General features: G+C 43.5%; 1 protein-coding gene across 4 annotated transcripts; it reads left to right on the top strand.

Annotated features, from left to right (window-relative positions):
* The first annotated feature begins 1394 nt into the window (after positions 1-1394).
* prrx1b (paired related homeobox 1b) lies at positions 1395-11746 on the top strand. Of its 4 annotated transcripts, none has more exons than XM_071913453.2 (5): positions 1395-1994; positions 6502-6677; positions 9028-9209; positions 10477-10542; positions 10769-11746. In XM_071913453.2, the coding sequence occupies exons 1-5, from the start codon at positions 1748-1750 to the stop codon at positions 10899-10901; spliced, it is 804 nt and encodes a 267-aa protein (XP_071769554.1). In that variant the 5' UTR covers positions 1395-1747; the 3' UTR covers positions 10902-11746. The 4 variants fall into 4 exon arrangements, 3 of the variants coding, with proteins under 3 accessions (XP_071769554.1, XP_071769555.1, XP_071769556.1); XR_011785162.2 differs by having other exon boundaries at positions 1396-1994; positions 9028-9233; positions 10769-10814; XM_071913454.2 differs by lacking the exon at positions 10477-10542.
* The last annotated feature ends 1853 nt before the right edge of the window (positions 11747-13599 follow it).

The raw sequence follows: 13599 nt of genomic DNA, 5'->3' as shown, positions 1-13599 counted from the left end.
CCCACCCCCACCCACCACCCGTCAAGTCTCAGCAGGCTTGCGCACAGGAATTGGGATTATCATTTATTTACCAAACCGAAAGACTAAAGTCATGTCATGGAGCAGGATAGTACCGATGGTCCTCCGCTCTGATTGGCCGAGCCTCGTTCGAAGCCGTTGCAAAATCCCGGACAAACGCACACCTGTGTTGGAACAGTTGATTTAAATATTAATGCGCTCTGACCGCAAATCACCACTCCAACCGCTGCTTCTGCCGCTATAGCAACCACGTTAATTAGCAAGAACTATATTGTTTGGCGGGAGAGTAACATTGCATAATTAGCTACCCTTTTAGGCCTATTATCATTTAATTAACACAGAATAAAAATATGAGATTTATTGAACATTTGCGTTTTGCGCTCTCGTTCATTACAAAGTTGTTTTAGAAAAGCAATAGGGCCTACATGCCACTCCAGGATTCCGCTTCGCCTCGCGCCTAACCAACTGCCAAAGAGCAATTAGCTCTTAACAACGATACACACGATGAAGGAGCATGCACTTAAAACACTGAAACAATATGGTTTTGACGATAGGTTGGCCTATTTCTCTTTATTATTTTAGATTAGGCTACCTTTTAGGATTATTCTGAGATGGGCTATCTGAGGCCTTAACACAAATGTCAGCCTACTGTGTGTAGACTATATCTGTGGATATATTGTGTTTGGGACAGTTGATTTAATTGGTGGCAGACCACAGGACAGTCAAAATCGCCTTCATGGGTTTACCAACACACAAGTGATAATAACATCTCCCCTTGGCTGCTGGTTCCTTGAGATTCATTAGCCTATTCGGTTTGCCAGGGGATGAAAAAACACCCGTAACCAGGGTGTTGATGGTGCTGATGGTGATGTTTCTGCTAAAGGGGAGGAGGAGGGGGACAGCCGGTGGGGGCCTGTGAAACGTCAGACACAGCATAAAGGCATTGCCACGTAATTACGGGCCTCCTATTAGACTGTGTCCGCCCTCCCAGGGGCCGCAAAGTTTCATTTACTCCTCTGCTGGTGCGTGGATCCGCAGCCTGCCAACGTGCGCCAGAGAGAGAGAGAGAGAGGGAGAGAGAGAGAGAGAGAGAGAGAGAGAGAGAGAGAGAGAGAGAGAGAGAGAGAGAGAGAGAGAGAGAGAGAGAGAGAGAGACTGACTCACTAACAAAAAGGGCTATAGCCTGGAGGTGCGGCGGTAACGTCCTGCCTCCCTGCGCCTAGCTGCCGCTGAGCAAGCTTTACGCACACACGGAGCTGTGCGCATCTGGTCGGCATCAGCAACAGCAGCTCTTCCTGCTAAAGTCAGTCAGATGCGACCGTGACTCAACCAGAGTGGGAAGAAGTTGGGCAGAGAGAGAGAGAGAGAAAGAGAGAGAGAGAGAGCGAGCTCTTCTTAGAGGACTTCCTTGAAAACACACACACACACACACACACACAGCACAGGACGAGGCTGTTTTGGTGATCTATGTTGTTGTCGACGCGCACAGCTGGATGGATTGGCTAGGTTTTTGATCGGGAAAAGCAGACGAGGAGAAAACTTTGCTGAAGTTTGTTTATACCCGCCACGGCAGATCTGGATGTGAACAGATCCGCTTTTTGCCTGGAAGAACCGAGGTTTTCTCCGGCTGCTTTTGGAGGCGCTGTTCGTGCGTTCTGCATGCAAGGATCTATCTGGCTCGCTTATTATTATTACCGCTCCGTTTTTTCCACTGTTTCCTATTTGCGTCATGACTTCTAGCTATGCACATGTAATGGACAGGCAAGCATCGATATCAAATCGCCTGGAGAGTCCGATTACGTCTAACCTGGAAAACCTGCAAGCCAAAAAGAACTTCTCGGTCAGCCACCTGTTGGATCTGGAAGAGGCCGGGGAAATGGTCGGGACCCAGGCGGACGAGAGCGTCGGAGAGGCGGGGAGGAGTATGCTGGAGTCCCCGGGGCTGACCAGCGGGAGCGACACAACTCAGCAGGAGAGTAAGTGAAAAGCAGATCGACTAGAGCCATGCACTCTGCCTGGGACGAAAAACGTGAGCAAACTTTATTGCACAAAAATGATCAAAAACAGGGTTTAATTCTTGTGCTTAAAACATACTTATAATTCATCAGTGTAGGCTGGTCTGTTTTTGGGGTGTGTGCGTAGGCCTATGTGGAAAACCACATATGGTTATCAGGGAAAATAGGCTTGAACTCTGAAAAATACTGCAAATTTTACACAAATGTAGTTATAATGACAGGGTGAAAGCTAAACTCATTTGTTTTCATTATGCTCTGGCGTGTCTCCGTCTGCAGAGTGGAGCTCTGTTGAAACTAGCGCGCATGGAAGGAATCCTTAGTGAGTTTTGGCAATGCATCATTCCTGACGGCCTCCCCTAAAAATGCCCATTAATTTACCATTAACACTTTGATGTCAGTGAGGTATGGCGATGTTGGTGGATATGGTCAGTGAAGCAACCTTACAAGTCAAACTCTTGCAGTAATAAATCTCTGCTACGGGCGTCAATTGGGCATGGCAAGGTATGTGGCACTTGCTTAAGTGACTCCACATTTGATCTTGTAGTTTTGATCACTTTATTGAAGGGCAAAGATCAAGTAAGAGATGCCAGAAATTTATTTGGAAGCTATATCTTCTTAAAAATAAGTCACATCAAGGGAGCATTCAGCACCAATGTTCCCTCTTAGCTATATGCGTCTGTGCAAGATAGTTTGGTGACCCACGTCTAATAATTTATGACACTGACAAATAATAATATCCTTGTCAGTCATCAGTCACTGCTTCATTTGTCCGCAGAAATTAGGTCGATGTATGAGGGTTTCAAAGTTTTGGTGGCAGTTGATATGAGATGCCAGGACTTTGCTTTATCTAAGAGTTTAGTGAAATGACCTCAACACTGTCCAGTGAAATGTCCACTGATGGGACAGCCTGAAAATGTGGAAAATCTTACTTTGAACTTTCTTTTCAAAAAGTGCGATAGGGTGCATGGAAGTAAATCTTGGATACACCCCAGTAAAAGCAAAAAAACACTGCTTGCCCACTCAGGCGCACCGTTGAGAGAGTAAATAAACCCGTCAGCTCCCTCCTCTTATATTCAAAGAGCCATTTGGAGAGGTTGACAGAAACGTTATAGGCTTTAATGAGTGTTATTGTTATTTTTACGGGTAAAAACCGGACCGGGGTGAGAAATATGCAAGAGGAAGTGGCCAGGTCACGTCGTTAATTCACGGTTATTTTCGCTTGTCAAACAGTTTCAGAATATTCAAGCATAATCATTTGTCATAATTATCCGTGTCTCCTCGGTCCAACAATTAAGGAATCAAATAACAACACCTCATTAGATCTCTTTGTCAAGAGCGGACTTCACCACCAAAGGCCATTAATCATTCTGTTATGGTCGGCTCTAAACAAACAAATAAGTTGCGGCAGATCGGTTAGATGAATAGAAACAGTAATTTTCAAAGTTGATGGCATAATGTCGAGGAAACCGTCCAATATACGCTTATTAGCAGATTTCTGAAAGATCTCGGGAGAAAGTAGCCCATGCCAAGTGTTGGCCCCTAGTCATGCAAACATCTTTCATTTCTCAATTTACTGACAGAAACGTGCAAGCAATAGTTGGTGAATAACCTCGGGCATTTTTATTTTACGACTAACCTACAATTAAAGGATATAATTATTTACAATTTACTATTTTCAAACATCAATGAAATTATGTATCAAAATAAATTAGAAAAATGAATATCCTTTTTAAGCAAATATCAACCAATTCTCACATTAATTTGTTATTTTTGGGCAGAAACATTTACAAAGCATTCAGCGCTACTTGAAGTCGAGGCCCATCTGAAACTTTCACTGATAGCTGGTAATGAGGTAAGCCTAATTACACGTGCTGGCAACACTTGAAGTTGGAGGATGGGAATGGCTTTGATTTGCAGTTTTATATCTCACCCCAGGCCTAATTAAAAGGTTTCCATGGCTGAACCGCTGCACAGTCACTGCAATACTATTAAAAGAAACGTTTACATAAATACGAGATTTTTTCCTCTTTTGCACCGACATTTTGATTTTATTTATGCATCCTTGCCACGGAAAAAATGCAGTGAAAACACTTGAAGAATAAAAATAAAAACACATAATCAAGACAATTGGAATTTTCACTATATTGACATTATTGAAAAGGTACGGTATTATCACAATTTAATATTTTCAAATTGCCCATTATTTCTAAATATATTTTAAAATAAAAACTTTAAACTTGTATAGCCTATGTAATACTTTAAGATATATATCATGCCATAATTGAATTGTGTTAAAAAACAAAACAAAAACATCGTGGCTTGCTTGCAGGGGCAGCCTTTAGCCTACAGGCCTATCAGCTGCCCCTAAAATAGCCTTCTGAAACTTCCCCTAAAATATCGAAACTTCTCCTAAAGTGAACTAATTCAATATTTTTAAACAGACAGCTTCTCAATTCTAAATTGCCTGTAGAGCTGATATTTCAGCAGATAAAATCGTAAGTTAGATACACTGAACACCGTGAGGGTGTGCCATCGAAAAGCCTAAATGTCCCAATATTCATACTAGGCCTATAGTCATATTTTAAATATTAGACTCCATGTAAGCTTCGCATTTGTCTTGGGATTTCATAGTCTTTCGTGTCACTGACAGTAAGGAAGACTCCAGCCTCCTGTTCAACCAAACCAGTCTAACTTCAAGGAAGTGATCTTTTTATGGCCGTAGTTGCTTCATCTGAATGCAACGTCATCATAGACAGCAGGCCTGACTAAATACGTGATGATTTTCTCCTTTCTTATAAATGTCTTTTTGGGAAAATATGCGCGGTCACTGGTTAGCCATGTGTTGTTGGCATATGTATTTAAAGCCAGAGTTTATTGCGGAAGCACTGAGTATTTTTTCAAGAATAACATTTTACTTGTCATCCTCTTTTTCAAACCCGTCAAATCCACCAAAGTGACTTTATAACTCTCGAAACTGAAAGGCCGTCTTGGGGCTGCTTGCAGTGATTCTAGGTCTCAGCGCAACATGGAGAGCAAGTGAGAGATAAAGTAGCCTAGAGAAAGACTGTATTTGAGCACCAGTGATGTCATGGTAAAATGTGACCTGCTGCTGGTGATCATCATAAGGCAAACAATCACCAATAGAAACAAAAATGACTTAGGCCTATACTTTCAGAAAAACTTGTTTTTTCTCCTTAAATTACCATACCTTTATATAACTTATGTCAGTTTAATACTGCTTACTATTAAGTATATTATACACTTCCATCTTTAAGATTTATGTCTGTTTTTAAAGGTGGATAAACTCTATTCTGCAATTTAAAAAGTGGGTAAAATGAGTTTAGGTGGGTTTACCCTCAGCTACACCCCTAGCAGGGGCTGAAGGGAGGGCCTCTCTCTCATTAAGCAACATGGTGACAACAAACAGACCCTGTGTTGACACATGGGAGGACAACACAGTGCACAGTGCATGCACTCGATGACAGTAGGAGCATGAGTGAGACACTGAGGAATAGGAATGAAGTGTGTTTCTGCATCTGTGCGCGCCTGAGTGTGTTTCCATACAGGCATGTGAGCATTTGCGTGTGTGTGTATGTGCGTGTGAGCACATGGTATTGTGTATGTGTGTCTGTGGGTGTAATTATTGCGTACAGGCAGGCACATGCATGAGCTCAGTCGTCGTTTTCCATGTGAATAGAAAGTGTTATTTTGTGGTCTTGTGTAAGCCGCTGGGCAGAGCGTGGCACCAGTACTGCCAGTTAGGAGTCTGATTCCCACTGGGGTCAGTCATGCTAAAAATGTGTACAGTACACTTATGGTACAGTAAGGTGCTTTGGCTGTAAGCCCCCTCCAAAATGGCATATATATAATATACATATATATAATATAAAAAGATTATATTGTGAAATGATTCCATCTGTATATATTTATGTAGAGTTGCTAAAATTCATATTTTTTAGATGAACATATGACCAAGAAGTAAATGTCTCATTTTTTTTCCAGCTCACAGCTTACTCCCTGACATTTATCACTTTTTCTATTGCAACTGTTGGTTTTATCTAATGTCTGTAAAAAGATTCTGCATGTAATAAAGCCCCAGTACGGCGGTAGAGACGTCAGCTCCAGAGAACAGCCTGCATCACCCACAGCTTGAATGCACGCAGCTCTATTTATTATTAAAATTTGATGTGTTTTGACATGGCGCCTATGCGGAAATGCTTCAAAAATTGCAGATGTACGTACATAAAACCTTTCCTTTGCTGTCGTCCGCCCCCTGTGAAGAAAATGTGTATGCGTGTGTGTAGCTGAGAGGCCGCAGCTGTAACTTTGTAAGCCAAAACATCGCCCCTGGCAGGGAGATATTAAGCGCTAGATGTTTGGTTTCACATGTGGGAGAAAACTGGGTTCCAATCCGGCCTTGTGTTACACATAAAGCTTATGTTACACCTTCTTCTTCTTGTCCCCGTAGATGAGCAGATGAACACGGAGGAGAAGAAGAAGAGGAAGCAGCGCAGGAACAGGACCACCTTCAACAGTAGCCAGCTCCAGGCTCTGGAGAGGGTGTTTGAGAGAACACACTACCCCGATGCCTTCGTCAGAGAGGACCTGGCCCGCAGAGTCAACCTCACCGAGGCCAGAGTGCAGGTACGGACCGACCCAGCACCCAGCCCAAACCTTGGTCCTCCAAGTTGATGTTTTTCTTCTGATTCCACCTGAATTGAAAATCTGCGCAGTCGTCAAAGTCCTGCGTAGTTCTAATGATATTACAAACCACAAAACCCTTTTCAAACCCTTTTTATAACATCAAAAATGCATAGTCATCACCCTGCAAATAATGCTGTTTTTCTTGAAGTTTTTAAGGATTTAATGTTTTCCTCTGATTTATTAGGGCAGTACCTTTTTTGTCAGAAGGTACAACCTCAGTGACAAAGCCTTTTATCTGAAAGTGAACCATAAAACTCAAAGCAAAAGCAAAGTGCTAAGTAGGTAGAGACCCATGGGCATTACACTGTAAAACGGGTGATTTTAAACTCCTTCATCCCAGGGCCGCAAAAACAGATGGGTACATTGCTAATATAGATTTGAAAATATATCATCTTATTGCATTGCCTGGTAAATAAAATAAAATAAAATTGTTCCTGATCTTTCTGGGACCCCTTGGGAAACCCTCAAGGACTCCTTGGAGTCCTCAGACCTCACTTTGAAAATAAGTGTTATAAAATATTCATTAACCTTTTATTTGAGAGCAGCAGAGACAGGCTGTTACTTGGTGTTTAGTGAAAGTTTTACACTGCTCCTCTTTATAGCATGAGACTAATTGGAGTACATGCAGTCACACAAGGTGTGTTTTCCAGGCAAACACACTATTCTACTCTTCCACCATGGCATGCAATTTTTCCACATCTTTAAGTGTATTAGCTGTTATAGGCTAATAGATTTAGTTAATAATAGTAATGAGTGGCTAATAATGATGAGGTCCTATTTGCATGTTTACAATTAATTTTAAGCAATATGCAGTCTCAGAGGGATTCAGGAGGACGACTCACAGAAAGACCAAGGAAGAGGAATTGATCTCCAGTCGGTGTGTTTTCATCGTATGTTGTCTACCACGCAGCACAGCACCTCAGTATTGGAGATTGCTTTTATCAAATTTACGCAATCTTTTAAATTATTTCTGATCGCCCATTGTTTGTAAACAATTTGCAAACCCTGACTAAGGGACTGGATTTGATCAGAAAGTGGATGTAATTATGTGTTAGTGGTTTTCAGATTGGTGGTAAAAATGCAAGTGTGCAACATATGAGGATTACTTCATGTAAAACAGTAGCATAAAATGATTCTTTGACTGGCTAAATGAATGCTGTTACAGCCAAATTTGAGCCAAATAACCAAGGATATGGGTTTTATATTTTGACGCAATTGATATTTTCACAATCATTTATTTTTGTGAAATCGACTGTTGTACAAGCTTAAAAATAATGCAGTGCAACATTTATATTCAATGTAGTACATTCAAAAAATTCAATAAAATAAAACGCATGTAGATCATTGTTGCACTTATTAAACAATCATAAGAATGACGCATGTATGACATATGAAATTGAATATATCTAACATTTCACGACTCCTTTCACCATAGGCCACACTGAGAATATTTTTACTGTAGGGAGAGTGAGAGGGAAAGAGGAAATAGTGATGGGGAGCGAGAAGGAGAGAGAGGGAGAGAGAGAGAGAGAGAGAGAGAGAGAGAGAGAGAAAGGCAGCACATCTGTGATTAATGTGTACCAGAGAGCGATGCAGAAATCCTTTGATAAAAGAGACTTTGGGCTCATTCCTGAGGCTGTGCGTAACCGGACACTGTGCCTCCCTGAGCCCCCGTGCGCCCAGAGCATTTAATAATGGATTTGATTTCACAGCGAGGAACAACATTAGCACCCCCAGTCATCTCATCATCCGTTTAGCAGGAGGAGAGAGTTTGTGTGTGTGTTTTGGGGGCGAAAGGAAAGAGGGAGGGGGGTTTGCTGTTTGTACTGATGAGTGGTGGATGGTGGAGTGTTGCGTAGATAAAGGACGTGTGTGTGTGTTTGTGAGAGTGTGTGTGTTCATGTGTGTTCACGCATATGTACACATGTATTAAAGCCACCAGACAGTTACAGTCCTCTACTGGGACAAGAGATACCCGTACAGGATGTTTCAGAGAAAGACGTTTCTTTAATTCAGGAGCGCAATTTAAAATCCAAACAGCCTATGAATTTATGAATTTGCAGCCTATGAATTTTGAACAAGAAGTGAAAAGCAATTCTCCACCATTCTATAGGTAAAATTGGTCTATATGTAAAATGTATTAGATAAATTAAGGATTGACTAAATCTTACAAAATAATTTAATGATTGACAAGCATTATAATTACATTTTGTTTTTTGTTTCTCTGGTTCTTTATCATGCGACAATATTCATGCTCTGTTTTCTCTATTTTTTTGTTTTTATCCTCCAGGTTTGGTTTCAGAATAGAAGAGCTAAGTTCCGCCGGAACGAGCGCGCCATGCTGGCCAGCAAAAACGCCTCGCTCCTCAAATCCTACTCAGGCGACGTGACGGCAGTGGAGCAGCCCATCGTACCGCGTCCCGCCCCCCGCCCAAATGACTACCTATCCTGGGGCAGTGCCGCTCCGTACAGGTAGAGTCCCCTCTCATCACTATGGTATGCCTATCTTCCTACCTCTCATCCCCACTGACATTTTTAATTACACGCCCTCTCCTTTTTTATATGCTTGCTGCGCTGCTTCTTCACCGCCAAGCCGAATGTAGGCTAGATATAGCAGGGAGAGATATGTGATATTTGATGGCCTCCACTGTCTCTGTCTGCCTCTTGTTCCCGTGTCAATTTTCCTTGCTTTCTGCCACAGAATATCATAACTGTCTGAAATTGAAAAAGCCCAGGAGGTTTTTGTGCATATGCTGACACCACAATAACCGCACTTTAACCCCACCGTAACATCACCCCCTAACCTCAACCCCTGATACACACACACACACACACACACACACACAAAGGCCCACATACACGCCCCACCTTTACCAGCGCTGACCCTGGCAGGGCTCGCTGTTATTGTTTCATTTCCTCTCCACACATCTGTCCTCCTCCTCTCCTACCTGTGCAGAACTCCTCATATTCCCTCTAACCCCGTCTTTATCGCGCTCTGATCCACCTGGATTCAATGAAACTGTCACTGCATCTGACCTTGGTTTTGATAAGCTGCAGTCCAGTTGGTTTAGAGTCCGATGTATATTTGAAGTGTATGCTCGGAGAAGCATGGCTGTGTTTGTTAGAGTGTAGCGGATACTTTCTTCCTTTCCTGTCTCTCCAGCTAATCGCATACTTTGATGTTCGCTTCTTGCCGTAGTCGCCTCTGGGACGGATCAGTTTTTCTATAACTGTATTGCATAAATGATGGGCATGGCTTGTAAAGGACTGCGCATATCTAACCCCAGACCAATTGCGTTTTATCAAAACAAGCCTTTTTCTTGCCTTTTCCCCCCTTGCTTCGCTCTGTCAGCATGGGAGGGGTGGGGCGGGATCCTGTGACCCTCCTGACGAGGTGATAATGTGAAAACAAACCGTATTAAATCCACTGTTGACCCCCGTGACCCTCTCTGCTATACTATACCAGATAATGAACACTAGAGAGACGCAGGCTCTACTGGGCAACATTTTTTGTGACTCTGGTTACATTGGTCATGATTTACAGTAATCCTCCCTTATGAAACTGAGTATAAAATGTCGGACCCTGCGGCCGCGGTCAAAAGCTTCCAGTTGAACCTCAGTGAGTGCTTTGGCTGGGTGCTATGCAGTGGGAAATCTCTTAACCAGAAATAATGCTATCTGGAACACACTAATGTGGTGCTAACACTTACACTGCTATTCACTGTATATTATTCTTAAGCTGGTATCCAATGCCGGAGGGAGGGCCAATGCGAGTGCCACAGAAAATGCTGCCCTCAGAAAACAAGTACGCTTTCACTTTACTACATTTAGTACTTTTTTGTGTGAAGAATTTTTGCGTTATGAGTGTCTTAAAGTCAAACTGAATTAAAATCCATCTTTGCACATTGATGAATGAATACCTGCCTTCTCCTGTTCATATTTCCACAGCTGCAGCTCATGCAGAGCTTCGGCTTGGTGACAGTTACAGGTGAGCTAACCTTTTCCCTCTTTGCCATTCTCTTGTCTCTCAGCGCCATGGCCACTTACCCGCCCACCTGCTCCAACACCAATACATCCCAGGGAATGAACATGGCCAACAGCATCGCCAACCTGCGGCTCAAAGCCAAGGAGTACAGCTTGAACCAGGTGCCCACGGTCAACTGAGGGGGCAGCGGGGGGAGAGAGAGGCTCTGAACGGAGGGGCTGGGGCTCGCGCAGGAGGGGAGGGGACCCTCTCCACTGCTGGACCCCCGCAGACACACACTGTCTCCGGGATGATCATCGTCCCACACGCCCCTGCCACCTACCACGGGATCCGATCGCGAAGCCTCCTCTCCTGTCTGGAGCAGCCTCGCTAGCCATGGCACACACTTCCTTTATATGCAAAGTGCCCCTTAACGTTTGATGTTGGACACCGAGTGATGGAAGGCTTTTTCCAAGCCGCCTTTTTTCTCCTGAGCGTCGCTGAACTCTTGTGTGTACAAAAGACATCTAGGTTGGATGCCGTAGCCGAATAGCTGAGTAGTTTTACATTTTGATTGTGATACGGACTGAAAAGGAGGGCGAGTTTCTCAAAGCCTTTTACCGGAGAGCTTGTTCTCATACCCTTGACTCAGTCAGTGCCCTATCAAGAGTTTACGTTAAAGACCGCCGTGCCTTGTCTGAGAGACTCATGTATGGACTACTTGGAATTCCCTTTCTCCCATTGGCTGTGGTGCTGGATAGAGTTAGAACACCAAAACTGGGATCAACAACTCTTTTTAATCAACAACAACCAAAACAACAACAAGGACTTCCTCATCCATGTAAAGTGGGGGTTAATAACATTTATGCATTTTTTTAAAAGATAGTTTTGTGTTTCACATTTCTTTCCATGTTATACCACTGACAAGCAAACATTTTCAACGCATTTTGATTCATGTAATAGTCCAGTATACAGGAAAGGCTAATGTATTTCTGAATCCAAAACCAGTAGATTCTCTTAATTTCCTATGATATCCTTTATTTGTAACAGAAAAACTTGTATATTAATAAAATGCATTTCAAGCAATGCAATGCCACGGTGTCCAATTCACAAGGTTGATAAGATCAATCAAGTATAAGATGACAAATGGCATCTTACACATGAGGGCAAATAGATCTATTTTCACAGTTTTGGAATATTTTCCATTTTTTAGAAAGATCAATCAAAGCCTAAAATATATAATTTTATCACAGAACAATGAAGTGAATGGAAGGGTTCATAGGTATGATTGTGTCCTCATGCAAACTCTCAGCTTCGAGTGAATCTTTACTGTTGGAAGATATGTAAATCATCATAACAAAAATATGCGATTGCTGCAATGCAGTCCATCTTGACATTAAATTATATTTGAAAAACTATATAAAAAAGTAAGTTTATAGTTCAGACCGTTTGGAAAGCAAAATGATCTTGGAAGTTGTGCAAGCACCATAAAAGAGAGATTTACAACTCGAGGACAGATTCTCCTTCAGAGAAAGCAACTCTGGAAACCCCAAGCTGTTCCCGCGCTGCGTTTTTCTCCTGATTACCACAACCTGAAATTTCCATCTTAAAAACAAGATATTTATGAGCAGGGAAATCCTCTCCTTAATATGGAGGGCCCCTGGGCCTCGTTTAACTCCGCGGCTGTCATACAAGGTGTTTCTTCTCCGTGGCCCCTCATAACCTGCCGTCAACAAACACATGTTGACACAGTCCTCGCACTGCACACCCTGCCGTAAAACTGGGGTTGTTTGAAATTGCAGTCGTATTGTCCGGTGTGGTGCTGCTTAGTTTTTTTTGTAGGACTTTAAGTGAAATTGCTCGATGGGAGTTTTCATGTAGAAACTCATTCTCTGCTGGTATAGCTTCTCTAAGTTCTTGGGTAGTGTATCCTGGGGCAAGGTTAGCCTCGGTGTTAGTTAGCGGGTCAGCATGGGAGTGAGGCCGATATAGAGAAAGCGCTGCAGTAGCAGGACACTATTCAGGGATGTGACTTTTCAGGTTTTTCCGACGTCTATGCCACATTAAAAAAGGGGAGATTCCCGTTTCCCCCACTTTTCAGCCCTGTTTTATTTTCTGCTGTTGCTTTGTTTTCCTGATCGCTGATCCCTGACTGTGGTATGCCCAGTGTCAGACCCCTGTCCCTCTCTCCCCTGCCAGGCGCCCGGGCTCACCTTTCACGGCCAGGGCCTGGGCCTGACCTGAAGTGATTCCAGATGTGGAGATCTCTTTGACCCCCCCCCCCCCCCCCGCCCTACGCCCTCCAACCCCCCACCCCCCCCACACACACACACACCCCCCACCCTCTTCACCCTCCTCCACCCATCCTCCACCCCTTTTTCGCCCCAGGCCCTGGCCACTCCATCAGGGCTGACAGCGTCCCCTCGGACAGCGTCTCTCTCTCCGCCTGAGCACATGACATACAAGGCAGCTCCCCCCCACACCCCCCCCCCCCCCCCCACACACACCCCCCCGCCCCCCTCAGCAGCACATCTGGAGCTCATTACAGAGGAGACAGTAAGAGAGAGGGAGGGGTGGGGAGTCTGCGTGCAGTGTGTGTATGTGTAAGAGAGCGGGAAAGAGAGAGAGCATTTCTTAACCCTTCTCCTAAAACATCCACCTTTTTTCTGTCTTTTATCCGTTTTGTCTTTGGTTTTTTTTTCGCTCTCTCTTTTTTTTTCCCCCAGCTTTTGCTTTTCACCCTTCTCCTTTGGTTTCTGCCCCTCCCTTCTCTCGCCTGTTCGCTGTCCCACGGCAGTATTCTTTGTCCCGCTGTCAGTGCCACATGATCACAAATACTTTATTAATGAGTGGTTTTGGAAAGAGCTTAGCGCAAAAAATCTCTGAGCAGAGCAGTCT

Source organism: Centroberyx gerrardi, chromosome 9 (genome assembly GCF_048128805.1).
Source record: "Centroberyx gerrardi isolate f3 chromosome 9, fCenGer3.hap1.cur.20231027, whole genome shotgun sequence".
NCBI lineage: Eukaryota > Metazoa > Chordata > Actinopteri > Beryciformes > Berycidae > Centroberyx > Centroberyx gerrardi.
This window is presented reverse-complemented; position numbering and strand designations above follow the sequence as displayed.

Bases quoted from the DNA above. Each gene is read 5' to 3' on its own strand.
- prrx1b (XM_071913453.2), top strand. From the start codon at position 1,748: ATGACTTCTAGCTATGCACATGTAATGGACAGGCAAGCATCGATATCA. The intron at 6,678-9,027 runs GTACGGACCGAC...TTTATCCTCCAG, and splicing joins TCACCGAGGCCAGAGTGCAG to GTTTGGTTTCAGAATAGAAG. The intron at 9,210-10,476 runs GTAGAGTCCCCT...ATTATTCTTAAG, and splicing joins GGCAGTGCCGCTCCGTACAG to CTGGTATCCAATGCCGGAGG.